The 27291-nt window shown below is 43.7% G+C and overlaps 2 protein-coding genes across 4 annotated transcripts in view; one reads left to right on the top strand and one right to left on the bottom strand.

The window, feature by feature from the left end:
• The first annotated feature begins 92 nt into the window (after positions 1–92).
• On the top strand, positions 93–11405 carry ccdc51 (coiled-coil domain containing 51). 3 transcript variants are annotated; one of them, XM_070895492.1, is made up of 4 exons: positions 93–270; positions 1703–2044; positions 2940–3104; positions 4598–11405. In XM_070895492.1, the coding sequence occupies exons 2-4, from the start codon at positions 1754–1756 to the stop codon at positions 5369–5371; spliced, it is 1230 nt and encodes a 409-aa protein (XP_070751593.1). In that variant the 5' UTR covers positions 93–270; positions 1703–1753; the 3' UTR covers positions 5372–11405. The 3 variants fall into 3 exon arrangements, with proteins under 3 accessions (XP_070751593.1, XP_070751592.1, XP_070751594.1); XM_070895491.1 differs by lacking the exon at positions 93–270 and adding an exon at positions 332–694; XM_070895493.1 differs by lacking the exon at positions 93–270 and adding an exon at positions 332–555.
• Positions 11406–14523: 3118 nt separating this feature from the next.
• Positions 14524–27291, bottom strand: part of LOC139276900 (mitogen-activated protein kinase 14A) — a 52281-nt gene continuing 39513 nt past the window's right edge. The window contains exons 7-12 of the mRNA XM_070894896.1: positions 26665–26779; positions 25022–25093; positions 23191–23270; positions 17075–17153; positions 16499–16672; positions 14524–14886 (exon numbers count right to left, since the gene is read on the bottom strand). Coding sequence (XP_070750997.1) covers positions 14825–14886; positions 16499–16672; positions 17075–17153; positions 23191–23270; positions 25022–25093; positions 26665–26779 — 582 coding nt within the window. The 3' untranslated portion in view covers positions 14524–14824. The remainder of the gene's footprint in view (positions 14887–16498; positions 16673–17074; positions 17154–23190; positions 23271–25021; positions 25094–26664; positions 26780–27291) is intronic.

Genomic DNA, 27291 nt, shown 5'->3' on the forward strand with positions numbered 1-27291 from the left:
GTGACGGCGCGGATAGCAAATTGAGCAATTGATTCGCGGTTGGCACATTCGTGGTCAGCAATTCCGAAACGTGCTCAACAGAAGAGCAAGACGATGGGAAATAAAAGCAGCATAAATATTTCTTTGCAGGAAGCGGTGCCGCTTTTGTGTATTTGGAAGGCGCGCTGAGCTAACGATTTCGACGAATCGGTACACGGGGGAGGCGAAGCAGCTGGGAGATCGGGCGCTGGCGGCGGAGCCTGAGCCGAGGGAGGAGGGGCGGAGCGCAAGGTGGATTATTGCGGATAAATGCAAACTCCGCGCTTTGCTGCTCTCCGCAAAATGGGAGCTGGGGGGGGAGCAGTAATCTTGTGCCGAAGCATGGCGCGTCTCCGCTTCCAGTGGAAGCGAGCGGTTTAGCGGGGAGGCGAGGCGAGGCTGTCGCCGTCAGGGGTGAAAGGTCAGAGCGGGGAAAAGGTCACCCAGCTCGAGGAGAGAGAGCAGGGACAGAGGTATAGTGTGCTGCTGCTGGGCCCTGGAAAAGGCACTGCCACAAAACCTAACTACATCCACGAAGTATGTGGTGTAACTGCCATTGACTGGAGAAACGTTTTTTTTTTAAAGACAATCCTTGTTGCACTGAGAGAAGTGAGAGATGCATTGTTTTTAATCTGGGAGAGTAATGGGGGAAAGAGTATGAAGCTGAAGAAAGAAAGTAAGTGAGGGGCCGTCTCGGTTAAGTCGGCATATATAGGCTAGCTGTACTCTGCCGATTTTATGCTGTTGGTATAACAGATATTGGACAATATCGGAATTTAAATTAGTTCTGCCAATGTTTAGATGTGTGATCAAAAAGAGTGATTGTTATTATTGCTTAAACTTTGGAGTGAAATATGTTAAAGTAGATGAGATATTTTCAACCACACGAGTAAGTTATTTTAAATAGTATATCAAGCTTTCAGAACGACTCAATTAATCTTTAGATGATGTAAGCACTGTGGGTACCTACTTCGCTTTGGATTATGGGAGGAGGAGTCATGTAAGGGTGAAGTAAGACCTCTGTAATTCCAATATTACTGAATTGACCTGAATGAGCCATTGAAATTAACAGAGAAAGATTGTTTGTTGTGTGTACAATCTGGATTTGTGAAAAAAGACCTTTTCAAATAAAGTGCTGTCGAAATGTATGAAATAGGAATGGAATAGGGTCAGTTTCTGCAGCATTTTTCCTGGGGAGTCCCTGGTAAAGGGGCTAGAGAAATCAGTAGTTTAATTTCACTAAGGTGGGAGAAATGTAGTTGGAAAGGCAAAGACTGGAAAAAGGCTTCTGATGTTTTAAGCAGAAAAGTTAATGTGCAGTGGTTAGACTTGTATTTTAGTCCAACTAAATATAAACATAGATCATAGAATCATAGAAATTTGCAGCACAGAAAGAGGCCATTTCGGCCCACCGTGTCCTGACAAAGAACTATCCAGCCTAATCCCACTTTCCAGCTCTTGGTCGGTAGTTCTGTAGTTTACGGCACTTTAAGTGCACTCATCAGGATGAAGGATGCTTGCTCAACATTATCCTCTCTATTTTTATAATGTTAATTATCACTGCAAAGTGTGACAATCCCTATTCTTGACAGTTTCTAGTAGTTAATAGAATTAGATAAGAATTTATTTAAGGTAATTCAAATTGTATGAGTGTTTAAGTAATATATGTCATTGTATTCTCAAGTTGTTTGCAGCTCTGACTGAATAAACATCGCTTTTGAACTGAACCCCAGTGATGAAGAGGAGGCAAGTCAGTGTGATGTGCTCCCATGCTTACTGCTTCCCAATTGCAAGAAGCAACAGTTTCCGAGTGCGACTTTACTGCTCACAGGCCACGCAGAAAACTGTTACCAAGAATCTGATTGAATCTAAAGATGCTGCACAACTGAAGTGGGTGGAACTGGGGAAGGATTTAAGCAAAAAGACTGTCGAGCATATTCAAGCCACAACCAACTCCTTGTGGGAGAAATACGAGGTGTTTGTTGGACTGAAAGAGTTGCAAGTGGCACAACTAAATGTCACTGAGGTAATTGCAATGTACACGTATTGAGCTGCATCCAGATGTCACCAGTATAGGCTGATGCTATATAACTATTGAAGGAAGTGTGCACAGGTCTTAATCAGTCTTAAATCACCTGAGTCCTAAATCACTGGACTGTGAAGAATGCCTCAAAGATAAATCCATTCTCATTGGCAAAAAGGAGCGCAATCCACATTTTAAGGAGTTAATCTATACATCAGATGAACACAAGATTCCACAAAGAACATACAACAGCCATTTCATTGTATTATATATGTTAATGTATTTCAAAAAACAAAATACTGCTGATGCTGGAAATCTGAAATTAGAACAGAAAATGGTAGAAACGCTCAGCAGGTCAGACAGCAAAAAGTTAACGTTTCAGGGAAAACCCTAGGTCGGAATTGAAACATTAACGTAATATTTTTGATCTTTGAATTCTGGTGTGTCAACTGCTAAAATTAGACTTGATAACAAAAGTCAGAAGGATGCTTCAGCACAGGCGCGATGGTCCAAATGGCCCCTTCTGTGCTGTATCCATTCTATGATTCTATGCTTTGGTCACCATTAGATGCCAAGAACTACCTGAGTCAGTTTTGCACCAGTGCATCATCAATAATCACTATTACCTTTGACCACCTATCCTAATATTTTGCATGCATCAGAATCAAATTTTATTTGCAAACACTTCTGTAAGATGTTTTACTACATTAAAGGTGCCATATAGATGCAAGTTAATTACAAATGCTAGCCTATTCCAGTACTGGTAAATCAGTTAAATATTTTAGTCTCTACAAGGTACTGTAAGTATACAAGATAAACCAAAGTTCTAGAGCTGGAAGGCTCACCATACCAAGTTTTAATAAGACTGGCTGACCAGTGCACTGTTTCTGTCTTTCAGGCAGAGAAAGCATTCATGGTGGCTCGAGGTGTTGTTCGACAAAGCCAGGCAACCCTTGAAGGTCAGCATTTGAAACTGAAGGAGGTTCGAGACAAGTTAGACAGAGTCTCACGGGAGGACAGTCACTATCTAGAGCTGGCCACCCAGGAACATAAACTGCTGCAGGTGAGAACGCCAATTTGTTTTTGACATTTTATTTTACTGTTTTTTTTTAATTGTATGTTTGTGCAGAGATGATCATAACAAAGTACTAGCTTTTGCCTAGTATGTACATTTTTTTTTAAATTATGATAGACTTCAGCTTCTGTTCCTTCAAGGAGACTTCGTTAGTGAGTTTCTGAATCATCCAGGTCTAATGAGGCTGTGTCAACTTGTTATATGGTCGCCCTTCTCTGCAAGAGTCAATTTGGGAGAAATAAGAACATAAGAAATAGGAGCAGGACGAGGCCATGCGGCCCCTCGAGCCTGCTCCACCATTCAATAAGTTCATGGCTGATCTGATCAGGGACTCGGCTCCACTTCACTGCCTGCTCCCCTTATCGTTTAAGAAACTGTCTATTTCTGTCGTCAAATTTATTCAATGTCCCAGCTTTCATAACTCTGAGGCAGCGAATTCCACAGATTTACAATCCTCTGAGAAGAAATTTCTCCTCCTCTCAATTTTAAATGAGCAGCCCCTTATTCTAAGATCATGCCCTCTAGTTCTAGTCTCCCCATCAGTGGAAACATCCTCTCTGCATCCACCTTGTCAAGCCCCATCATAATCTTATACGTTTCGATAAGACCACCTCTCATTCTTCTGAATTCCAATGAGTAGTGGCCTAACCTACTCAACCTTTTCTCATAATTCAACCCCCTCATCTCCGAAATCAACCTCGTGAACCTTCTCTGAACTGCCTCCAAAGCAAGTATATCCTTTCGTAAATATGGAAACCAAAACTGCATGCACGAATATCCTGTATAGCTGTAGCAAGACTTCCCTGCTTTTATACGCCATCCCCTTTGCTATAAAGGCCAAGATTCCATTGGCCTTCCTGATCACTTGCTGTACCTGCATATTATCCTTTTGTGTTTCATGCACAAGTACCCCCAGGTCCCGCTGTATTGCGGCACTTTGCAATCTTTCTCCATTTAAATAATAACATGCTCTTTGATTTTTTTTCTGCTAAAGTGCATGACCTCACACTTTCCAACATTATACTCCATCTAAATTTTTGCCGACTCACTTAGCCTGTCTATGTCCTTTTGCAGATCTTTTGGGTCTAGTCACCTATTCGCCCTCCCAGCCTTGGACTTATGCTTGGCACAAGGGCAGAAGAATGAGGGGAAATCAATTACAAGAAAGTAGGAATTTTTAGAAAGCTTAGAGATTTTGTAAGTATTTCCCTCCCTCCTCCCCGATAGTGAATACTCTGTAACTGCTAGCAAGGAGACCTGACAGTTAGGAAAGAGGATTAATGTAGAATCTGTCCCATCAGCCACTCCATGTGCAAATCTATGGCAAACTCATTAAGTCTGTATCCCTTGCAATTTCCTGCTTCCATCTGCACTACTTACTGTCCCTCCTAACTTGGTGCCATCTGTCTTCATTTCTTAATTTTATTCTCCCCCTTTCCATTTAAGCTTCAGTTTAATTTTGTCTTTTATTCTAAAATCAGGAGGAGAGACGACATCGAACAGCGTACGAAAATGCAGAGGAGCTGGAGCGTGAGACATTTGCTCTCTTTTCGGCAGCAGTGAGAGAAAGCCATGAGAAAGAGCGGACCAGAGCTGAGAGAACAAAGAACTGGTCTGTGATGGGATCTGTGTTAGGAGCTATGATTGGGGTCCTGGGCTCAACCTACATCAACAGAGTTCGACTACAGGAGCTGAAGGCACTGCTTCTTGAGGCACAGAAAGGGCCAATTAACTTGCAGGAAGCCCTTAAAGAGCAGGCATCCATACACCAACTGCAAAGCAAGGAACTCAATGCCCTTGTAACAAACCTGAAGGAACTGGTGCTTGAGGAAGGGGCAGTGCAACAAGCAGGTAAGGAGGCCATCGCTAAACCGGGAAAAACAGAATCTGCTTTGAAATTGGATCCTGTCATGGTTGCTTTGAAAGAACAAGCAAGCTCCTCAAAACAGACCAATGTAGCATTAGAAGGACTGGAACAAAAGTTAAAAGGTCTGCAACAAGCACTTGGGAAGGTGTCTTCCGACATTAAGATAGTAAAAGCCGTCACGCAGACTAAGCCATCACAAACGGTGTCTTCAGGATTGATGCAGGATTGGCAGATTCTTGCAACTGAGAATGTGATCGTTGGATTAGCAGAGACTGAGAAGAGGCTGGAATCTCATATCAGCACAAACACTGTGTATAACACAGTGCTGACGTATGTAGCATTCGCCCTCACACTGCCAGTATTGTATGTTCTCTTCAAAGGGAATTGAAAGATGCTGTATGTAGGTCTTGCACTGTTTGCCAAAACTGGATACCACCTTCCAGCAACTGGAACAATTAGTCTTCGCTATTGAAGTGCATTTCTTTAAAAGTCTGTGAGATGGTTTGTATTGATCTGTGGTCTTCTCACTTGCAGATAAAGGAATTTGGCTTTAAATAGCATTTCATGTCCTTGGAACGTCCTTAAATGCTTTGCCACCAATAGATTACTTTAGAAGTGCAGTCAGTCTTGTTATGCAGATCATTCAATATTGTGAACAATCTGAGCATTGAGCCTCCAAATTCAAGGATAAAATGATCAGAGCTTGTAGAATGCATTAGTCCCAATTCCTAAACCCTGCTTAAACTCACTTGGACCACCACGGTATAAATCTTTTTAAAGGAGCCCCAGCACAACTGACCTCCATGTGTCAATGCTTTGCTGCAGCATTCACTTAAATCCTCATGTGCTGCTGTTCCATGGCAGCATTTCCTACATATATAATATAATACATACACTGGAGTAGTAGTTTTCCTTAGACTGTCCCACCCTGGATATCAGATTTTACTTTTGCATTCCAGGAGATTCACATTGGGCTGTTATAAAATGATCATAATTTGATTTGCTGTCTAGTTTTATGACACAGGCAGCAGTAAGCAGGCTGGTAATGTAACGCTACCTGGCGCAAGAATTGTAAGGGGGCAGAGGGCTGTTTAATCATTGTCTCAATTCCCATTCAGGTGATTGGTTCAGCATTCAACCACATCAAAATCTTGTCATGGTAATTTGGTAGGGAGCTGAGAATTTTGAAAACATTTTTGCCTTGTGCCTTGCACCCACCTCTAATTGTAAGGATAAGTAGCAGATCTCCTCTAGTGCCCCTCTGTACCTGGGGAATGTGTGTGAATAATTAAGTTGATTCTCATCTGATTTTTTTTTTTTAAACTCCTTTGAATATGCTTCTAGCCACGATCACTACCCATTTAACTTTTTGGTTTAAGTGGCATCCCGATTTGTTTCAGCACACACCATGTGTGCGCAATAATGCTGCTGAACCAGCCTGCACGGTGCTTTCTTGGATTGAGTTCCCATGTCCTTTGAGATGGGACAATGTTTACTGGTGTTGGGTATGGAAATATTTAAGGAACAGACCAACCCAAACCAGGCCACAGTTTGTTTTATTTTGAAGTCATGCTCAATATGCCAGAATCTACTGTTGCTGACCCAGTGTTTCTGAAACGCCAGGCCTAATAACATAAAGAAAACACTATGCTTCAGCAATCGAATGTAGGTCACTTGCAAAAACATGTCGTCGCCCTTTCATTCACAAAAATACTTTTTCACTTTCCCTAAAAAAAAAAATAAAAAGGTACTTGTTATTTTCAACCCGCCCCTCTTTGTCATTATGTCCATGAGGGCAAACTGACAACCTGCTTCCAGCTTATGCCAATGCTGTTCTGATTGTGACCGGCCATAAGATAACCCCTCTTTCGGGGAAGTGCCTGGCCTGTGCTTGGGGACTTGTGCAAAACTATTCCCAGAGCTTTGAACCTCCAACATAATGTTCTGCCCATTCCCACCCAATTAAAATTGTTTGGTGTTCGTCGCATCGGAGAGCTTACCAGCAGGAACTATCGAACATACACAAATTTTGCGCCCACTTTCCTGGCATCTCTAATATTAAACAAATCATAGAAATGTACAGCACGGAAGGATGCCATTTCAGCCCATCATGTCTGCGCCAGCCGACAAAGAGCTATGCAGCCTAATCCTACTTTCCAACTCTTGGTCCGTAGGCTTGTAGGTTACGGCACTTCAAGTGCACATCTAAGTACATTTTAAATGTGGTGAGAGTTTCTGCCTCTACCACCCTTTCAGGCAATGAGTTCCAGACCCCCACTACCCTCTGGGTGAAAACATTTCCTCTCAAATTTCTTCTAAACCTCCTACCAGTTACTTTAAATCTATGCCCCCTGGTTGTTGACCCCTCTACTTAGGGAAATAGGTCCTTCCTATCCACTATCTAGGCCCCTCATAATTTTATACACCTCAAATAAGGTCTCCCCTCAACCTCCTCTGTTCCAAAGAAAACAAACCCAGCCGATCCAATCTTTCCTCATAGCTGCCTATTATTCTGAGTGTGGTGACTATACCCAAAAACATAGAAGCATAGAAATTTACAGCGCAGAAGGAGGCCATTTAGGCCCATCGTGTCCGCGCCGGCCGACAAAGAGCCGCACAGCCCTTGGTCAGCAGCCCTGAAGGTTACATATAAACCTATGAACAATAAACGATGGCGGAAAGTTAAAGTGCACCCTGCCTAACCAGTCCGCCCGACAACTGCAACACTCCTTACACTGAAACATTCTACACTCCATCCCAACCGGCGCCATGTGATCTCCTGGGAGAGGTAAAAACCCAGGCCAGTTGGGGTAAAAATAAAATCTGGGAAAATTCCTCTCCTACCCATCCAGGCGATCGAAACTAGTTCAGGAGATCACCCTGGTCGTATTCGATTCCCTGCAGTACTTACCATCGTAACTCTTGCTAAATTTGATTCTAAACTACTAGTGTTGTCCTTCCGGGTTAAAGCAAAGTGTTCTGGGACGGGAAGAAAAGCCAATGCCATTTTGTACCTGCTTGTGGTACGGTACTGTGCCTATGTTCTATGTCAACAGTTCAGCCATGGTGCCCCTGAGACTGATTTTAGTTTCAACATGTTAATTTGCTGCAAATAGTTTACTGAATAAATTGATCTTTTTATTGATTTGCAGTAAAATATGAAATATCCCCCAGAGATTTGAATCAGATGATTAAACAACTTCCTTGCTGTTCAGATACCAAGAACACATTTGCAGGCCAATAGGTTCTTTAATGTAAGGGAGTTGTTTGTATCAAAGGAAACCGGATACATAAACACTATCATTGTTATGCTACATTTTAGAAATGTATCTTTAATTGTATATGAAAGTAGGTTTAAAATGAAAGTCTTGTGGCAACTGGTGTTCAAATGAGGGATTGTGATTTTTTGTTTAGAATTTGATTTTCTGATTGTAGAGTGAAGGTACAAAGTGGTAATTTGACAATTTCTGCCTCAAGGGCTAAAACCAAACCAATATTTTCAATGATGTCACTGAAAAACCTTCTGGTTCCTGTTATAATTGACCTATGATTACATCATGCACTACAAATGCTCACCAGTCCTTGTAGTTCTCCTTATTTCTAGTGCACAGCAATAAGTGTTTATGAAGAAGACCTAGTTGATCCATTCAAAATGAGCCTATAGCCCTCTCATCACAGCACCTAACTTCAGAATGATTCCAGAGTTTTTGCTCCACTACCCATTTTGCCTGTTGATCATTTTGTGTGGGGGTACTTCCTGACATTAACCATTTGGAACCTGTGTCCCATTCCCCTACTGTCACAGTTTAATTTGTAGGAGTGTCGTGGATTTACATTTTCCATACCGTTTATCAGGGAATAGAACATTTTCTCCTGAAGGTACGGACACATGCTGGAGTAGGATCTCATGGGTCTCAATAGCCTTCCAAGTGTTATTAAAGGAAGAAAGATGGTGGGTGTTGGTGGAATATTTGACCACAGACTTTTTAACAATTTTACATCCCTGTCTGGAGTAAAAATAAAACGGGGAAGGTGGTTCAGCCGTGGCTAACAAGGGAAATTAAGGATAGTGTTAAATCCAAGGAAGAGGCATATAAATTGGCCAGAAAAAGCAGCAAACCTGAGGACTGGGAGAAATTTAGAATTCGGCAGCGGACAAAGGGTTTAATTAGGAGGGGGGAATAGAGTATGGGAGGAAGCTTGCCGGGAACTTAAAAACTGACTGCAAAAGTTTCTATAGATATGTGAGGAGAAAAAGATTAGTGAAGACAAAGGTAGGTCCCTTGCAGTGAGATTCAGGTGAATTCATAATGGGGAATAAAGAAATGGCAGACCAGTTGAACAAATACTTTGGTTCTGTCTTCACGAATGAAGACACACATAACCTTCCGGAAGTACTAGGGGACCGAGGGTCTGGAGAAGGAGGAACTGAAGGATATCCTTATTAGGTGGTAGCTTGTGTTAGGGAAATTGATGGGATTGAACGCCGATAAATCCCTGGGACCTGATAGTCTGCATCCCAGAGTACGTAAGGAAGTGGCCCTGGAAATAGTGGATGCATTGGTGATCATTTTCCAACAGTCTATCGACTCTGGATCAGTTCCTATGGACTGGAGGGTAGCTAATGTAACACCACTTTTTTAAAAAGGGAGAGAGAAAATGGGTAATTATAGACCGGTTAGCTTGACATCAGTAGTGGGGAAAATGTTGGAATCAATTATTTAAGATGAAATAACAGCGCATTTGGAAAACAGTGACAGGATCGGTCCGAGTCAACATGGATTTATGAAAGGAAAATCATACTTGACAAATCTTCTGGAATTTTTTGAGGATGTAACTGGTAGAGTGGACAAGGGAGAACCAGTGGATGTGGTGTATTTGGACTTTCAAAAGGCTTTTGACAAGGTCCCACACAAGAGATTGGTGTGCAATATCAAAGCATATGGTATTGGGGGTAATGTACTGATGTGAATAGAGAACTGGTTGGCAAACAGGAAGCAGAGAGTCGGGATAAATGGGTCCTTTTCAGAATGGCAGGCAGTGACTAGTGGGGTGTCGCAATGCTCAGTGCTGGGACCCCAATTATTTACAATATACATTAATGATTTAGATGAAGGAATTGAGTGTAATATCTCCAAGTTTGCAAATGACACTAAACTGGGTGGCGGTGTGAGCTGTGAGGAGGATGCTAAGAGGCTGCAGGGTGACTTGGACAGGTTAGGTGTACGGGCAAATGCATGGCAGATGCAGTATAATGTGGATAAATGTGTGGTTATCCATTTTGGGGGCAAAAAGACGAAGGCAGAATATATCTGAATGGTGGCAGGTTAGGAAAAGGGGAGGTGCAGTGAGACCTGGGTGTCCTGGTACATCAGTCATTGAAAGTTGGCATGCAGGTACAGCAGGCAGTGAAGAAGGCAAATGGTATGTTGGCCTTCATAGCTAACGGTTTTGAGTATAGGAGCAGGGAGGTCTTACTGCAGTTGTACAGGGCCTTGGTGAGGCATCACCTGAAATATTGTGTTCAGCTTTGGTCTCCCAATCTGAGGCAGGACGTTCTTGCTATTGAGGGAGTGCAGTGAAGGTTCACTAGGCTGATTCTCGGGATGGCTGAACTGACATATGAGGAGAGACTGGGCATTTATTCACTGGAGTTTAGAAGGATGAGAGGGGATCTCATGGAAACATATAAAATTCTGACGGAACTGGACAAGTTAGATGCAGGAAGAATGTTCCCGATGTTGGGGAAGTTCAGAACCAGGGGACACAGTCTAAGGATAAGGGGTAAGCCATTTAGAGTTGTTAACCTGTAGAATTCCCTACCGCAGAGAGTTGTTGATGCCAGTTCATCGGATATATTCAAGAGGGAGTTAGATATGGCCCTTGCGGCTAATGGGATCAAGGGGTATGGAGAGAAAGCAGGAAAGGGGTACTGAGGTGAATGATCAGCCATGATATTGAATGGTGGTGCAGGTTCGAAGGGCCTACTGCTGCACCTATTTTCTATGTTAAGCAGTGATCAGGGGAGAGAACCTTAATGCGTTTTCCTCTTTTCCCCCCCCCCCTCCCCCCTCCCCCCTGCTGTTTCTCAGCACAGACTGGCATCATTCGTGTCTGTATGGTTCAACGTACACATTGCATTTTACCCCAAAAGACTTTGGGAAAAGTAATCGGCTTAATTATTTGTGACTTTCTCTCCTTTCCTTTATTAGTGAGGGGTCAACACTTGCTGCTGTGCTGGATTAAACTGTGGTCTCGGGTTAGAGACCATGATAACTAGCACTCCATTGAACAGTGGAAAGTTAATATATACATTGGTAAATGTGCTCAGTATATCACATTATAGCTCTGATTTTATTGGAAATTTAAGCCTTACTTTTTACTTAGTGACTTGAAACCTGCCGACAGCAGGAGAAATTTAATTTACCTCATTGATTAATAAAAGTGAATGCACTTATAAATATTTCTAGTTGGGGGTTGTTTTTAGAATCTGTTTTACGTGAAATGACAGAAGCACGTTGGAGTTTAAAAGGAATATGTACCAGCGTAGGGGTGTGGATTTCTTCGACAGCACTTCCCAATCCTGTGACTTCTGTCACCTAGAAGGACAGGGGAAGCAGGTGCATGGGAACACCACCACTTCTAAGTCACACGCTATCCTGACTTGGAAATATATCACCGTTCCTTCATCGGTGGGTCAAAATCCTGGAACTCCCTTCACCACACGGACTGCAGCAGTTCACCACCATTTTCTGAAGGGCAATTAAGGATGGGCAATAAATGCTGGCCTTACCAGTGATGCCCACATCCCATGACTGAATTTTTAAAAAATGGTAAATTGGGATCGAGAGGCTCATTGGAATATATGAAAATGACAAGCAGGAAAAGACCATGCTTGATGGCTAGAGCATTAGGACTAGATGGAGTAATGGTTCTCTTAATGTATAAATAGCTGTGAGCTAATCAGCATTTACACTGGATTTTTAGTGGGATTGTGAAGCGGATACTGCCCTTCTGGTCAGAACCGAACAACAAAATAGTTTTGTCCTGCTGACGCCTCGCAAAAATTCCCTCGTAATGTATTCTACACCAAAATGCCTTCTGAGAACATTGTGTACAAGGTGAAGCTGAGACCCTTTTTAAAAAGTGTAAAATGGCTTATTGTTTTCACAGAGATCTAAAATATGTTTTGAATGGAGTAAGAACAGCTCCAACTTCTGTTCAGAATCCAGCAATCTCTGTTCTAAGTCTCCTTATCAGTTATGTGAAAAGCATGGTGCCAATTGAAAATGTAGCAGATTTCAAGCAGCAATGTACAGTACAGAGGGATCCCCAATTAGTTAGTGTCAATTATGGCAATTAACTGAATACAATGACTGCTGTGTTTATAGAATGTGCTATACATATTGGCATGTGGGGGGGTGGGGTGGTTACTGTATATGCTACATTGTATCCTAGTAAGTAACTAACCCAGTCTTCATGTGATGGGGATATTGAGCATTCTACAAAGATTTCGGTGATGACCAAACACTGATGTTACGCATCTTGAAATACAGATTGAACGTCCCCCTTATCTAGAACCCTCAGGACCTGACTTTTCCGGATGAGGGGTGGTCACGTTAAATTGGACGGTACAGGTACTGAGCAAGGGGATATCGGGGCTAGCTGGCTTGGGGCTGGGGTTGCGGCAGAGACACCTTTGGGGGGGGGCGCGGTGGATTGCGGGGTCAGGCCCGCGATTGCAGGAGTCAGCAGCGAGGAAGGACTTCAATTCATGTCCGAGTTCTGCGCATGCACCACCTGGTGGCTGGGAATGGTTCTGGATAAGGGAGGTTCAACTTATACATCTTTTGCTTGTGCCACACAGAAAGAATTGTTTTTATTGAAGGACTATAACTGAATGCCAAGGTGAAAAGTTTTTTTTTAAAAGAGAGATGTTAGGAAGTAGCGATTAGGTGATGCTAAGCTTAAGTTTTCAACGGCACTTCAGAGGGAGATAAGAAGTGCCACAGTTTTAATGTCCTGGAAAAGAACATGTTGGAGTAGAACATCTTTGTGGTGAGTTCCTCAGCCATTTTGAAATCATGAACAGTTTGAGCTTAGAACAAACCAAAGGGAGACGGTGAGAAGTGCACTCGCCACTGCAGTATCAAATAAAAGACGAAAGTGGTTGTCATGGAGACAGAATCTACAATCTTTTCTTTGAAAGCAGTGCAAAAGAGATGCAAGAATAATATCCCCAGAGATGAATGAGATGTTCTAGTCTTGGATTTATAGGCAGTTAAGAGTTGTTGAGGGGAAAAGTGTTTCTCAAGAGGAAACTGAACTTCTTTATCAATGGAAGATATATGGGAGTTCAATTTGAGGTAAAGGAAGGTAGGCGAGGCCAAGAATATTCATAGATGGAGGATGAAGGCTGGAGCATCAAAGGTAAGAGGTGATAGTTGTTGATTAGACTTGCAAGAGAAATTAAGAAACTGTCTTTGACCAGCTCTCCTGACAGCACAGCGAGTTAGCCACTAAAAAGCTGAATCTCTCCGATCACGTTCAATTCTACATCTGTAGGGAGCCCAGATGCTGGCACCACACCTTAGCTCAGCAGTCCTTGGTTAGGGAGCGGAAAAATAGACAGGGTTCGTTATCACTATCCAGCAAATTCTGCTGCAAGTGCATTGATGTGATCTTGGGCTCCATTTCCATCAACACAAACTGGTGTCATGGGCCTTTAAGATTAATTCTAATTTTTTGGGCAATAGGTTTCCTAGCAGACTTCCAACAGCTTAGATACTCGATATAATCAATGTGACTGTGACACTAACGGATTAATGGTTGTGAAAGTTCATTAGGTGATGAATCAACATCTCATTACATAGCTGCTATCAGCATACAGACCAATTACCAAAGGAACAGATGCCCTGAAACAGTTTACACGAGTGGTGGTCACTTTTTTTTAAACTAAATTTTCTCCCATTAAGTCCTTGAATATGCTAGGGGAAGGGTCCATGGCTCTGGGTGCCCTCTCTTAGTTCATGAAGCTATCAGTATAAGGAGTTGTCCATTTAGGACTAAGATGAGGAGAAATTTCTCCACTGTGATTCTTTGGAATTGTCTACCTCAGAGGGCAATGGTTTATCAGTCATTGAGTATAATCAAGGCTGCGAGAAAGATTTTTGGTGGCTAGGGGAATTAAAGGACATGGGGAGCAGGTGGGAAAGTGGAGTTGAGGTCAAAGATCAACCATGATCTTATTAAAAGGCGGAGCAGGCTCAAGGAGCTGTAGGGCCTACTCCTAATTCTTATACCTTGTGTGACAGTGAGCATCAATGGGCTATTTTTCTGCAGAATGGTATCACAGCCCAATCATGTCCATATCTGATGTCTACATGTGTTCTTTCCAGTAGAAGTCAGTAGACAGCAAACAGCAGCAGGAAGAAAGGGCAGTATAAAAAAAATCATCTCCTTAGCCCTGCGGGTATATAATGCCTTTAAAGCTGAGCCAAAAGAGCTCTGATCCTCACTGTGTCTAAGAATGGTTGTTTAAGGAAGATGCAGGATAAAATGGCCCTTCATTAGAAAGTAATCATGATAGATTGTGGCTGCTTAGCCCGGCTAGAGGTCCAATTTAATATTATTGGAAAGCTTTTGGTCCATAGCAGTTAGATTTGGAATCCATTTGACTGGGTTTTACTGCTTTTTTTTCTTGTGATTTCAGTCTTGCTATTTGAAAAATTCTTGCACTGGTCATCTGTGGAGCAAAAGAAAGAAACTGATGCAAATTAAAGATGTGGCTTCATAATTTGAGCTTCAGGACAACTATATCCCTACGCATGACCGAGTCACATCATGTTGCCATTTCTCTTGGATTGTCTGGGTCAAAGGTTGTGATCTCCATGTGAAGAAGGCCTACAAAAAGAAGAGCAACAACCTTTAGATACGGAATTACTTGAAAATATAACAATACTCATTAGAACAGACTGCTGTGCACAGCGCAGCTCAGATACATGTGTAGCTTCCCTGCATAAACTCTGATGATGCATTTCCTGTTAATACATATGATCATGCCTTTCACCTGCCATCAAGCACTCCCAGGTTTTGTATAGCACAAGCAGATCGACTACTTAATTTAACAGTGCACCTCCATTTTATATAGTGATCGACCATTCCTAAATCTGGTACCCCACATAAGATCCAAAGCAGGGTACCCCCACCCACCATGTTAAGCATAATAATGTTCCTCCATTTTATATTTAGCAACTCATGTCCATGTAAGGCACATCTGATTCGAGCCAGTTCTGACAAAGGGTCATAGACCCGAAACATTACTTCTGTTTCTCTACAGATGCTGCCTGACCTGCTGACTATTTCCAGCATTTTCTGTTTTTGATTTTGAGTAGAACCACCCAAACTCAGAAAACTACTCTTAGTATCTCACACATGATTGAATTGATGTCACGATTGAGGCTACTGTGTACTTTGATCCCATGCAAATTTACCCTCTTGACAGGCCATTTCCTAGCAACACTGGGTGGACCATGATCTTGACAAATACCATTCTGGCAGTGAACATGCTCTAAACAGTGAAAACATGTAGCTCCCACAACCCCCACCAACAAGGTAGAACATTGTGCTCCTACTGGATATCCTATTACCAAACTTACTGAAATATTACTCATTCAAAGAAAGTAGCTCCTACTCATTCTAAGAAAGTAGCTCCAACTCACTGACCGAGATGGAACTTGTGGAACACATGTCCTAGCATAGGGAGTAAGCTACTAATGCACATAAAAATATTACAAGAGCAGTATAGTGGTAGTCCTGTCCAGTTACTTGTCGATGTCTGCCCACATCTGAGTGAGAACTTAGAAAATCAATATAGTCAGTGAAATAGTTTGCACAGAAGATGTGCGCGTTATTCAACCTTGTTAAGTTATGACAGCTACAGACCATTGTTATACTCCTGCTGGAAAGAGAGCAGAAAGTTTTAGCCAGGTATTGGGCCTGAAATCCCGGCCTCCCCAGGTCCGTACAGAATGTGTACAGACCCGGGAAAGCAGCGCAAAAGCCGGTTTTCGGTGCACAATATGCATGCGCCGAAAACCGGCTTTTCTGATCCGTCAAGTTCTTTCTCACTAAGAGTGGAAACTGACTATACACAATGTGGCATATAGTGAAAGTGCTCCAATGCATTATGCCATGGAGTATTTAGCAGGTTATGCCCAAATCTTCCCACACTATGGATTGCAGTTCTCCCTGCACCATCGTCCGAATGAAGAGTCAAGCAAGGACAGATTCTTCCCTCCCCCCCCACCATTTGGGAGGCTGTGAATATAGGAAGATACATCACCCCATGCTGCTCTTTCACCATCTCCTTTCAAAGCATCATAGAGGGAAGGTGGGGAATAATGCCTTGGCTTACCATTTCAACCACAGAAGTGCACCACATTGAGCTTCCAAAAGTAAGAAAGTCAGAAATTAAGAGACCGTTATAAAGGGAGAGACACTGAGTAACATTTACTTTTCCATTCTTCAACCTTTAGGTCCAGACTTTCAAAGGAATCATCATATGGTTCTGCCTCTGGCTCATTGCCTGGATCATGATGTTCACTGAGATAAGGATGTGCTAATGCTTCAAAAGCGGTTATTCTCCCATCAGGATCTAGAAGCAACATCTTTTCCAGCAAATCAACCGCTAGGGGAGAATTGACAGACAGATAAATTAGTCTCATCTCAATATATATGCTATATACATCCAAGATCCACAGCAAGTTATTACATAAAAGCACTCCACACTCTCCTTGAACATAGCGATCAGAACTCTCACTGTCAGGATACCTATTTATCCTTTTTTCAAGTTTTTACTCTTCTACCAATTATAACTTGCCATTTTATGAATTTTCTCCTCCCATTTATTTCATTCCTCCATCTCTATGTAGCTACAGCCTCCAAGATATTAACTGTCTAGCCAGTTTACTATAGAGAAAATGGAATTGGATAGCCTTGTGTAATTATCCCTCTTTATCAACCCCTCCCCTCATGCAGTAATCCCCAGTTCATTTCATCCTCAAATAAGCTTGACCAGTATTTCCAATACCTTGCTTTTTCATTGTGGGAAAAACTTGTTGGAAATTTTTCTTCGCTCTTGGTGTGAGGGAGCAGACATAGTTTCTTGCCTGAAGAGATCCAAAGATATTAGTCACAAACAGAGGTGACAAGAATCACTGTTTACTTAACAATGTCAAAAGCAGCGACCCAAAGTTCAAAGTACAGAGTTCTGTGGGGTGCGTACATAGATCATTAAAATGTCATGAGCTGATACAGAAAATAATCAGAAAGACTACTTGAATCCTGGCCTTTATATCTAGAGGTCTAGAATACAAGAGGGTAGAAGTTATGCTGCAGGAAAACCCTGGTTTGACCACACCTGGAATACGATGAGCAGTTCTGAGCTCCACACCTTAGGAAGGATATATTGGCCTTGGTGCAGCATAGATTTACCAGAATGATACCCGGACTTCAAGGATAAAGTTACGAGGAGAGGTTACACAAATTAGGGTCGTATTCCCCAGAATTTAGAAAGTTAAGGGGTGATCTGATCAAGGTTTGCAAGATATTAAGGGGAACAGATAGGGTAGATAGAGAGAAAGTATTTCCACTGGGATGCTAGGACTAGGGTGCAAGTCTAAAAATTAGAGCCAGACCTTTCAGGGGTGAAAAAAGGAAACACTTCTACACACAAAGGGTGGTATAAGTTTGGAACTCTCTTCTGCAAACGGCAATTGAGGTTAGATCATTCTAAATTTTAAATTGGAGATTGATAGCTTTTTGTTAACCAAAGGTATTAAGGAATATGGACCAAAGGCGGGTATATGGAATTAGGTCACAGATCAGCATGATCTCACTGAATGGTGAAATATGCTCGAGGGGCTCAATGGCCGCCGACTCCTGTTCCTATTTTAACGTAAAAGTGATTCAGGCTCTACTTCCCCATGGTTCAGTGAGTATATCCAGACAGTAGCTGAGCCATACTGACCAGCAAGATCCCAGGTTCAATCTGTGCTGAGTTATTATCTCAATGTGGTGGCAGTAGGGATCTATCAATCGGCATCAATCCCTTGGGTTAGGGAGGGAACAATTAGCTAGGGTTCTTGCACTTTGTTATGTCTTTAGATGCTCTGATAATGACTCCACGAGGCAATGTGTTGTACTTGAACTGTTGTGACCTTAGTCCTTTATTGATAACTCCAAAGTGAGGATCACACATGGTGGCCTCCCTTTTATACTAGGCCAGGCACATCTGTACAGGTAACCTACAAGTCTCCCGCAGTTGTGGCCTCTGTACTATTACAAGGTGTGCCACCAAACAGTAACCATGTAGGATACATGACATCATTCTCCCCAAAGCCTTTAGTGCAAATCGCCTCTGCATTGACTGTGCTCTGGGCTTAACTCTATCTGGTTGACCTTAGGCAGATCATTTCCAACTTGGGTGAGTAGGTGGTGTTTTGTTGGCAGTAGTGTGCTGGTGGTTTCTGTTTGTGTGTCCATGACCACTCCATTCTCTTCCACCCTCCCCACCCCCACATACAGATGGTGCCATAGACTCATTACATTCATGTCCAAAGAAAAAAAAATTGCATTCACAGTGTTGCAGTAGTGGTGCATGCTTGGAATATTCTTGGTGAGGACAAATTAGTGCCAGGACTGCTGGATGGTGTCCAGGCAGTCTGGTGACGGTGCGGTGCCCAGTGCTGGCAGTGGGAACACGGTTACTCAAGTTGCCTGCTTTCGGGGCTTTTGCCGTTGTTCCTAGCATCAGGCAGGTTCACAGATGCCTGTGACCTCCCTGTCCTTTCCTTACGCCCTGGGTCGCTGCTGCTCCCTGAGGGGCAGTCATCTAACAGTGCACAGGGAACTGCTGACTCGCTTGCCTGGGTGTTATTTGGTTTGGGATCCTGGCTGGTCCCGGTCTCATTTGGGAGAACTGTTGCAGGTGACCCTTCATTCCCGGGTATGGCCTTGATGGCGATGGGGTCTGGGGCTGCGCTTTGGCACAGCTTGCTCTTTCAGGATCGTGGCAGTTGGTGCCATCGGGTGCCTGAGAGGTAGAGCCGATCAGGGGCAGGGTATCAATACCAGTGCCATTGCCCTCCTGAGATCATTTGCTCTGCAGCTTGTATGTATTGGCTGCTTGTGGCCACACTCCATGATGCATAACTCTGGTCCCAGGGACGCAGGCTATTGCATTGGATAGCTTGCTGGACCTGTGTGCTCCCGATGGGTGTCTGCCCACTGCAATGACTGAATGCAGTTGAAATCCTACATCGCGCAACTTTTCACTATTCATGGTAAGTAACCTGTAGCTCCGATCGCGATCGCGATCGCGCGACTTTTCTTTGCTTATTACATGTACACAACTCCGATCATTAAGTACACATTTTACATCTAACTCACAGTTGCTCTTACATTGATTAAGAATGTGGAACTCTCCCTTTAAGTGTGGTGGGTTGCAGGCCTCCTTTAAGAGAGCCTTGCTATCTTTACCCCAATCCGCTTCTCCGTTTGATGCCATGTGTTGCTCCATCAGCGCTGCACCTCGTGGTCTGGCCGCCGCCATCTTTTTCTTCAGCGTATCACCTCGTGGTTTGGGCGCCATCTTTCCTCTATCCACAATGTCGACTGCTGTGATCCTCTTCTCCCGGGTTCTGCCACCGAAGCTGGGAAGTCGCCTCTGGATCTGATTTTCTTCCTCCGGAGTCCTGCCACTGGAGCCTGGAAGGTGCGTTCGGGTCGTCTCAGCTGGATCATCTCCACGCAGTCGTGCTGAGCCGTCTGTGCCTCGGGTGCTGTGCTGGTCTGCTCTCTGATGCCGGATCCACCCTCAGGTGAGGGCTTGCTTTGCCGCTGAGCGCGGAGGACGTCGATCGTTGGAGGGATGAAATCTTCCCAGCTCCAATGGATCTTCTCCATCCACCTTCTTCCGAGTAGTGTTGGTCCATCACCTGCAATCCACAGGGGTAACTTGTGCACCTCACCATCATGGAGTACCTTTACATCCGCACAACCAACGACTGGGATAAGTTCATTGGTGTAGGTGCGTAGCTTTGCCTGAACTGGGACTAACTCGGGTCGTTCAGCCTGATTGTCCCATCGCCTCTCAAAGGCATCTTGATTCATTACTGACTGGCTCGCCCCCGTGTCCACTTTCATGAAGACTGGAACGCCATTTATCTCGACTTCCATCCTCAATGGAGAACACTTGGTGGTGCAGGTAAACATGCCATATACCTCATTGTAGGGCTGAGCTGCCTCCCTGACTATCATTGCATAATCCCCACTGGATTCATGGCCATCTGCAGACTCTTCATCAACACAGTGAGTCATATTTCTTTTACACATTCGCTGGAGGTGGCCCTTTGTGCTGCAGCCTTTACACACATAGGGCCCAAGTTTCCACACGATAAAAAACGGGCGCCCCTCCGAGCTGGGCGCCCGTTTTTCGTGCCTAAAACGGCGCCGGAAAAAAAATTCACGATTCTGGAGAGCCCTGCAGCTCCTTGTCTGTTTGGCGCAGCGCCCAGGGGGGGCGGAGCCTACACTCGCGGCGATTTTGTAAGTGGGAGGGGGCGGGTACTATTTAAATTAGTTTTTTTCCTGCCGACAACCCTGCGCGTGCGCATTGGAGCGTTCGCACACGCGCAGTGTGAAGGAAACATTGGCACTCGGCCATTTTTGTAGTTCTTTGTAGCTGTTTAATTTTTGAACATTTTTCAATAAAAGCACATTGCCATCAGCACATCAGTACTGAGGCTTCCTGCAGCCTTCTCACTGTCTCCTTCCCGCTCGCCGTCGGGAACGTCTTCCTCCACCTCCACCCCCCTCCCCCCCCCCCCCCGCTGCGTTCGGTCGATCGGGCCCGCACTCCCGCCCGCCCGCCGTAGGGAATGTCTTCATCCCCCCCCCTGCTGCGGTCGGGCGGGCGGTCGGTCGGTCCCGCACTCCCTCCCTCCCGGCTTCCTCCTCCCCCCCTACCGTCCGGAACAAACGAATGAATTTGTGAGGCTGGATGAAGCACTTTCACACAGGTAGGAAGATGGTTTATTTAATCTTTTCTTTGCTTATAAATTTTTATTCAGGTTGGATTTATTTGTATAATATTTGTAGAAGTATAAATAAGGATTTATTGTAGAATTTAATGAGTTCCCTTCCCCTCCCCCTCCCCCCCCACCTCGTTCTGGACGCCTAATTTGTAACCTGCGCCTGATTTTTTAATGTGTAGAACAGGTTTTTTCAGTTCTACAAAAATCTTCACTTGCTCCATTCTAAGTTAGTTTGGAGTACGTTTTCACTGTGGAAACTTTGAAATCAGGCGTCAGTGGCCGGACACGCCCCCTTTTGAAGAAAAAATTCTGTTCCAAAGTAGAACTGTTCTACCTGACTAGAACTGCAGAAAAAAAAATGTGGAGAATTGCGATTTCTAAGATAGTCCGTTCTCCACCAGTTGCTCCTAAAAGTCAGGCGCAAATCATGTGGAAACTTGGGCCCATAGTCTTTAAAGTGGCACTGGTGAGCCGTGTGATTCCCTCTGCATGGAGCTATTCAGTTAGCTCCCCTCGGCAGATTCTGAGTTAAGGGACTCGGGGGCCTGTTCTCACTTCCCTGAGAAGGTTCATGTTCTATAGTCCAGCCTCTAAAAGGCACCACTCTGTGCACAGTATTTGCCGGGTTTGAGTCCTGAGGAAGAGTCATCTGCCTAGAGCCGCAGGTCGAGGTCATGAATGCCTGGCTCACGGAGATGGCCTTCTGCAGCATGACTGTGGTATCCGCAGACAGTAGCTTATGAAGAAGGCCCTCATGGCCGATTCCAATGACAAAGATATCTCGCAGCGCTTCGGTGAGGTGGTCGCCAAAATCACACGGTGCCACCAGCCTCCTGAGGTCTGCAGCATATTTCACGATTTCCTGGCCTTTGGGCCATCGGTGAATGTAAAACCGGTGTCTGGCTGTGAGGATGCTCTCTTTGGGCTTGAGTTGTTCTTGGATCAGCGTTACAAGCTCCTCGTACGTCTTGGTCGTTGTCTTTGCTGGCGCCAGCAATTCCCCGACGAGATAGTGGGCCCACAACTGGTTAGCAGTATAGCTCTGCGCTCATCAGCTAGTGTGGCCGGATTGTCGCCTGCCAGGTCGTTTGTGAAGAAATGGTCAAGCCTCTCCACGAAGGCGTCCTAATTATCACCATCGGCGAACTGCTGCAACGTACCAAGGGTAGCCATTTTCGCCTGAAGGTCCGTAATCTCCTCGCCAATTGTTATGTCTTTAGATGCTCTGATAATGACTCCACGAGGCAATGTGTTTTACTTGAACTGTAGTGACTTTAGTCCTTTATTGATAACTCCAGAGTGAGGATCACACCTGGTGGCCTGCCTTTTATACTAGGCCAGGCACAACTGTATAGGTAACCTACAAGTCTCCCACTGCTGTGCCCTCTGGTGGCATACCTTGTAATAGTACAAATAGTAACCATGTAGGATACATGACACACTTGATTGCTGTTCATTAACTGTTGCTGAAGTTCACATATGTAACTGATGATTGGTGACCATATCGGCTCAGCACTGATGTCCCTTCAGCCAAATAGACTGTTGTCACTCACTGTCTTGGCTCACACACAACAAATGGTCATTTGGCTAAGGTACCAGAGGGCCACCGCTACCTGTGAACTAGTAACCCAGCAATGAGTCAATACTTTCAGAAGAGGATGGGGAATGATTAGTAAATGGCTTTGGAATGTTATCATAGATCATATGGAGCTATAGAGCAAAAACTATTCACAATATTCTCTGAAAAAATATTCTTATTCTCTTTTGCAATCCTCTGTTATTCAAAATCTTAAAAGGTAACCTGTTTTCGTATTACTTCCTAATACGTTAGTGAATTTTGGCTCTCTGGTAGCAATCTCATCTCTGAGTCAGTAAGTTGTGGGTTGAAGTCCCACTCCAGTGACTTGGAACACAAAATCTGAACTGACACTCCAAGGAGTGCTTCACTGTCAGAGGTGCTGTCATTCAGATGAGATGTTAAACCGAGGCCCCATCTGCTCTCTCAGGTGAACGTAAAAGATCCCATGGCACTATTTCGAAGAAGAGCAGGGGAATTCTTCCTGTGCCCTGACCAATATTTAAACGGTTATTTATGAGAACTCATACATACATCTTTGCTCTTCATCTTATCCACCAGGTATGGTGGTGGTGTTCCTGTCATATTCATGATCTTTTTCAGTTGATCAATATCTGCATGGAAGAGTTAAAGAACGACCCAGAGCCAAATAGTAATTGTCACAGTACAGCCCTCATACTCCCCCTTATATCATGCATGTGTATTAACACGCACTCAGGAAGAATATACACAATCCCCTGGCCTCCACTTCAATCTCAATAAACATCCATCCAATATTCAGGATATTATCATTCGGGAATTATTTTTTAAAAATTTTAGGGAAGCACATTATCACACCTCGTCCATCCATTGTCTGTTTTTTTTTTTTAAGATCACATGAAACATCAGAGCTAAAGCTTTGATCCTACACTCTGTCCAATCCCTCCCTAGCTGCCTCTCCTGGTCCGAATTTGGACTCGGGCATTCTATCCGTATCACTGTGACTAATTGCCAAGTGTGATGTTTTAAGGGAAATTTTTGGTCCCACTTATTATTCAGTCACAGGGAAAGTGTTCAAATAAAGCCATGAAACAAGTAAACCAGAAACAAGAGAACAAGGGTCGCCCATTTAGAACTGAGATGAGGAGGAATTTCTTCTCAGAGTTGTAAATCTGTGGAATTCTCTGCCCCAGAGAGCTGTGGAGGCTGGGTCATTGAATAACTAAGATGGAGATAGACAAATTTTTGAACAATAAGGGAGTGAAAGGTTATGGGGAGCGGGCAGGAAAGTGGAGCTGAGTCCATGATCAAATCAGCTATGATCTTATTAAATGGCAGAGCAGGCTCGAGGGGCCAAATGGCCTACTCCTGCTCCTATTTCTTATGTCCTTATGTAAGAGAGAACTTAAATGATTCTTTGGAAATTCTTAAAACCTGCTTCTGCTGTTTGTTTGTTTTAAGTAACAATTGGCAGATCATTAAAAGACCCACTGTTGTTATAGTGGAATTGCACCTGAATCTAGAGTCAGGGCCAACGCTCCCCCCCGCCTAATTATCTTTTGGGTGCGTGGTCCCTTTAATGGGCTGCGGGCCCATTCAAAGTTTCGTGCATGCGCAAAATTTCACATTTGAAAAGTCGGTCCCGGACTGTGCAGGACTGGCAGACAGGTGCGCAGCCACGAGGAAACATTGGTCAGCGCCCAACCTGACAACAGAGCGAAGAGGAGCGAGAGTCCCATCGCTTCGGAGTCAGTTCTGGTCTTGACACCCAATTTATACTCCATAATATTAAAGGGTGGTGAAAAATCTAAAATACTTATGATAAGCTTTTGGTGTAAATACAACATTACGGATACGATAGCATAATGATTATGTTACTGGACTAGTAATCCAGAGGCCTGGACTAATGATCCAAAGACGTGAGTTCAAATCCTACCACGGCAGCTAGAGGATTTAAATTCAGTTAATTAAATAAATCTGGAATAAAAAGCAAGTGTCAGTAATGCTGACCATGATTGTCGAAAAACCCCATCTGGTTCACTCATGTCCTTTTGGGAAGGAAATCTGCCGTCCATTACCCAGTCTGGCCTCCAGACCCACAGCAATGTGGTTGACTCTTAACTGCCTTCTGAAATGGTCTAGCAAAGCATTCAATTGTATTCAAGAAGGCAGCTCACCACCACCTTATTCTCAGGCAATTAGGGATGGGCAATAAATGCTGGCGACGTCCACATCCCATGAATTAAAAAAAATATATATATTTCTTCACTTCAGAACTAGCTGAGCAAGACTCAAGCCTTGTTTCTGAAAGTTGTATCATCCAACAAAGGAACAAACTTCTTCTCATTCCAAATAACCTATCGGTTAATATTTCATTCAAGGATACGGTCAAATCCAGGGAAGATCACAGACCTTGTGACCATCTCAGCCAAAATGCACCCCACCGACCAAATATCCACTGCACAGGAGGAGAAGAGAAAAGAGAGCAAAGGTTAGACAAATTTGCCAACGTAACAACAGCGTGCTTAAAAAATAATTAATTGTGCGATGCTCTTTGAGGTTAAACATGATTTTGAGGTTAAGCGCTATACAAATGCAAGCATATTGTTGTAATACATTTTTCATCCTTCTCTACCATGTTTTCCCTTCACGAATCACCTTCCTGTGTATGAGAAAATAGGTTGTATTTTATGATAATGCAAGGCCAGTACTTTAATTGCCCAGAACACAAACAGAAAAGGCCAAAAAGACTCAGCAGGTTAGGCAGCGTCTGTGGAGAAACAGAAGTCAGTCAGTTGACGATTTAGATCTTAAACCCCTTCCCGGGTTCTAACGAAGGCTCTTCACACCTAAAACGTCGACTAACTCACTCCAAAGATTCTGCCTGATCTGCTAAGTATTCCAATCTTTTCTGTTTTGTTTTCAGATTTCCAGTATCAGGAAAAGATGAACAGGCTGGGTCTCTTTTCTTTTGAAAAGAGAAGGCTAAGGGGTGACCTAATAAAAGTCTTTAAAATTATGAAAAGTTTTGATAGAGTAGACAGAGAGAGAGTGTTTCTGTTATATATGTAAACTTGTATTTACTTTGTACAGCCACCAGAGGGCACATCCCATGGAGTCCCAAGGGATCCCATAATCTCTTGGGAGCACAGGTATTTAAGGAAGCTTCACAGGTTGGAGAGGCACTCTGGAGACCTACAATAAAAGGCTATGGTCACACTTTACTTTGAGCTCACAGTGTTCAGTCTGACGCTTTCTCCATACACAACAGTTTCCACTTGTGGGGAGGAGCAAAACTGGAGACCATCTATTGAATAGTCACCAAGAAATCAAATAGAGAATTTAGAAGAACCCAGAGGGTGGGGAGAACGTGGAACTTGCTACCACAGGGAGTAGTTAAGGCAAATAGTGTAGATGCATTTAAGGGGAAGCTAGATAAGCATATGAGGGAGAAGGGAATAGAGGGTTATGCTGATAGTGTTGGATGAGGAAGGATGGGAGGAGCATAAACGCTGGCATGGAGTGGTTGGGCTGAATGGCCTGTTTCCTGCTGTATATCCTATGTTTCCATAGTAGTTTGCTTTTTGTCAGTAATGTCCCAGATTTGGTACCTCTAAATTGACTTGTAGGTCACCGTGGAATAATTGGGGTACAGTTCCATGGTTGTCAGGCATCCTCTGGATTCCCAAGTGCCCATTATTGTGTGAGCATTGATAGCAAAGCTCAATGGCCTGTTCAACCTTGGGGCAACACAGCCCAGCCCAATCTGTGGTATCCCCCGATGCTGACACACGTTCTTCCCACAGAAGCAACTGGATATAGTAACCAGGAGCGGGAACCCTGGAGGAGTTTCCTTTCCTAACCCAGGGTCACTTCGGCCAATTGAGTCGCCCTATTGCTACCAGCACCACTATCCCCAGCCGAGATCAGCTAGCTGTGCATAACCTGCTCGTTATGCCTCAGTAACTCGCTGGATAAACTCAGTGAACCATGCAGGTTGCTTCCTTTTACGTTACCTCAGATTCCCACCTGAATAACTGTAGTGCATCCAATTGAGAATAATCTCAGGGGCTCGGTACCAGCGAGTTACAACATAGCCCGTCATCTCCGTCTCGGTATGACGAGCTAATCCAAAATCCAAAATCTGAAAGAGAGAAGTTATTTAAGAAAAACAGATGCTGAAATATCATCTTTTTTTAATGACCACCCTAATCAATTTTACATACTGGAAATAAGAACACATGGGAATGTACAGGACAGAAACAGACCATCAAAGTTCGAAACAACCTCAGAGGGTTTATACCGGTGAGATAACATAGCCCATCATCTCCATCTTGTTATGTTAAGCCAATCTAAAAGCTCTGTTATGATTCACTGGTATCAAGCGCCTGAGATTTTTCTTATCATTTGTAACATGTTTGACATAATCGGAAATTCTACGAGGCAGTCACAGACTCGAGCTCAGAAAAGAGATGAACAGATAGTTTAGATTTAACTACTTTGAGGGCACCAGCTAGAATAGGGTTCTAACAGTTCTCCATATAAAGGCAGCTACTGGATCTCAGGAGAACCTGCCTGACCAGCCTACTTGTCTTCTTTGAGGAAGTGACAAACCAAATATACCATGGTGAACCCTACAGTGTGTTGCGCCGAGAC

The sequence above is a fragment of the Pristiophorus japonicus genome, chromosome 12 (genome assembly GCF_044704955.1).
Source record: "Pristiophorus japonicus isolate sPriJap1 chromosome 12, sPriJap1.hap1, whole genome shotgun sequence".
In the NCBI taxonomy this organism is placed as follows: Eukaryota; Metazoa; Chordata; class Chondrichthyes; family Pristiophoridae; genus Pristiophorus; species Pristiophorus japonicus.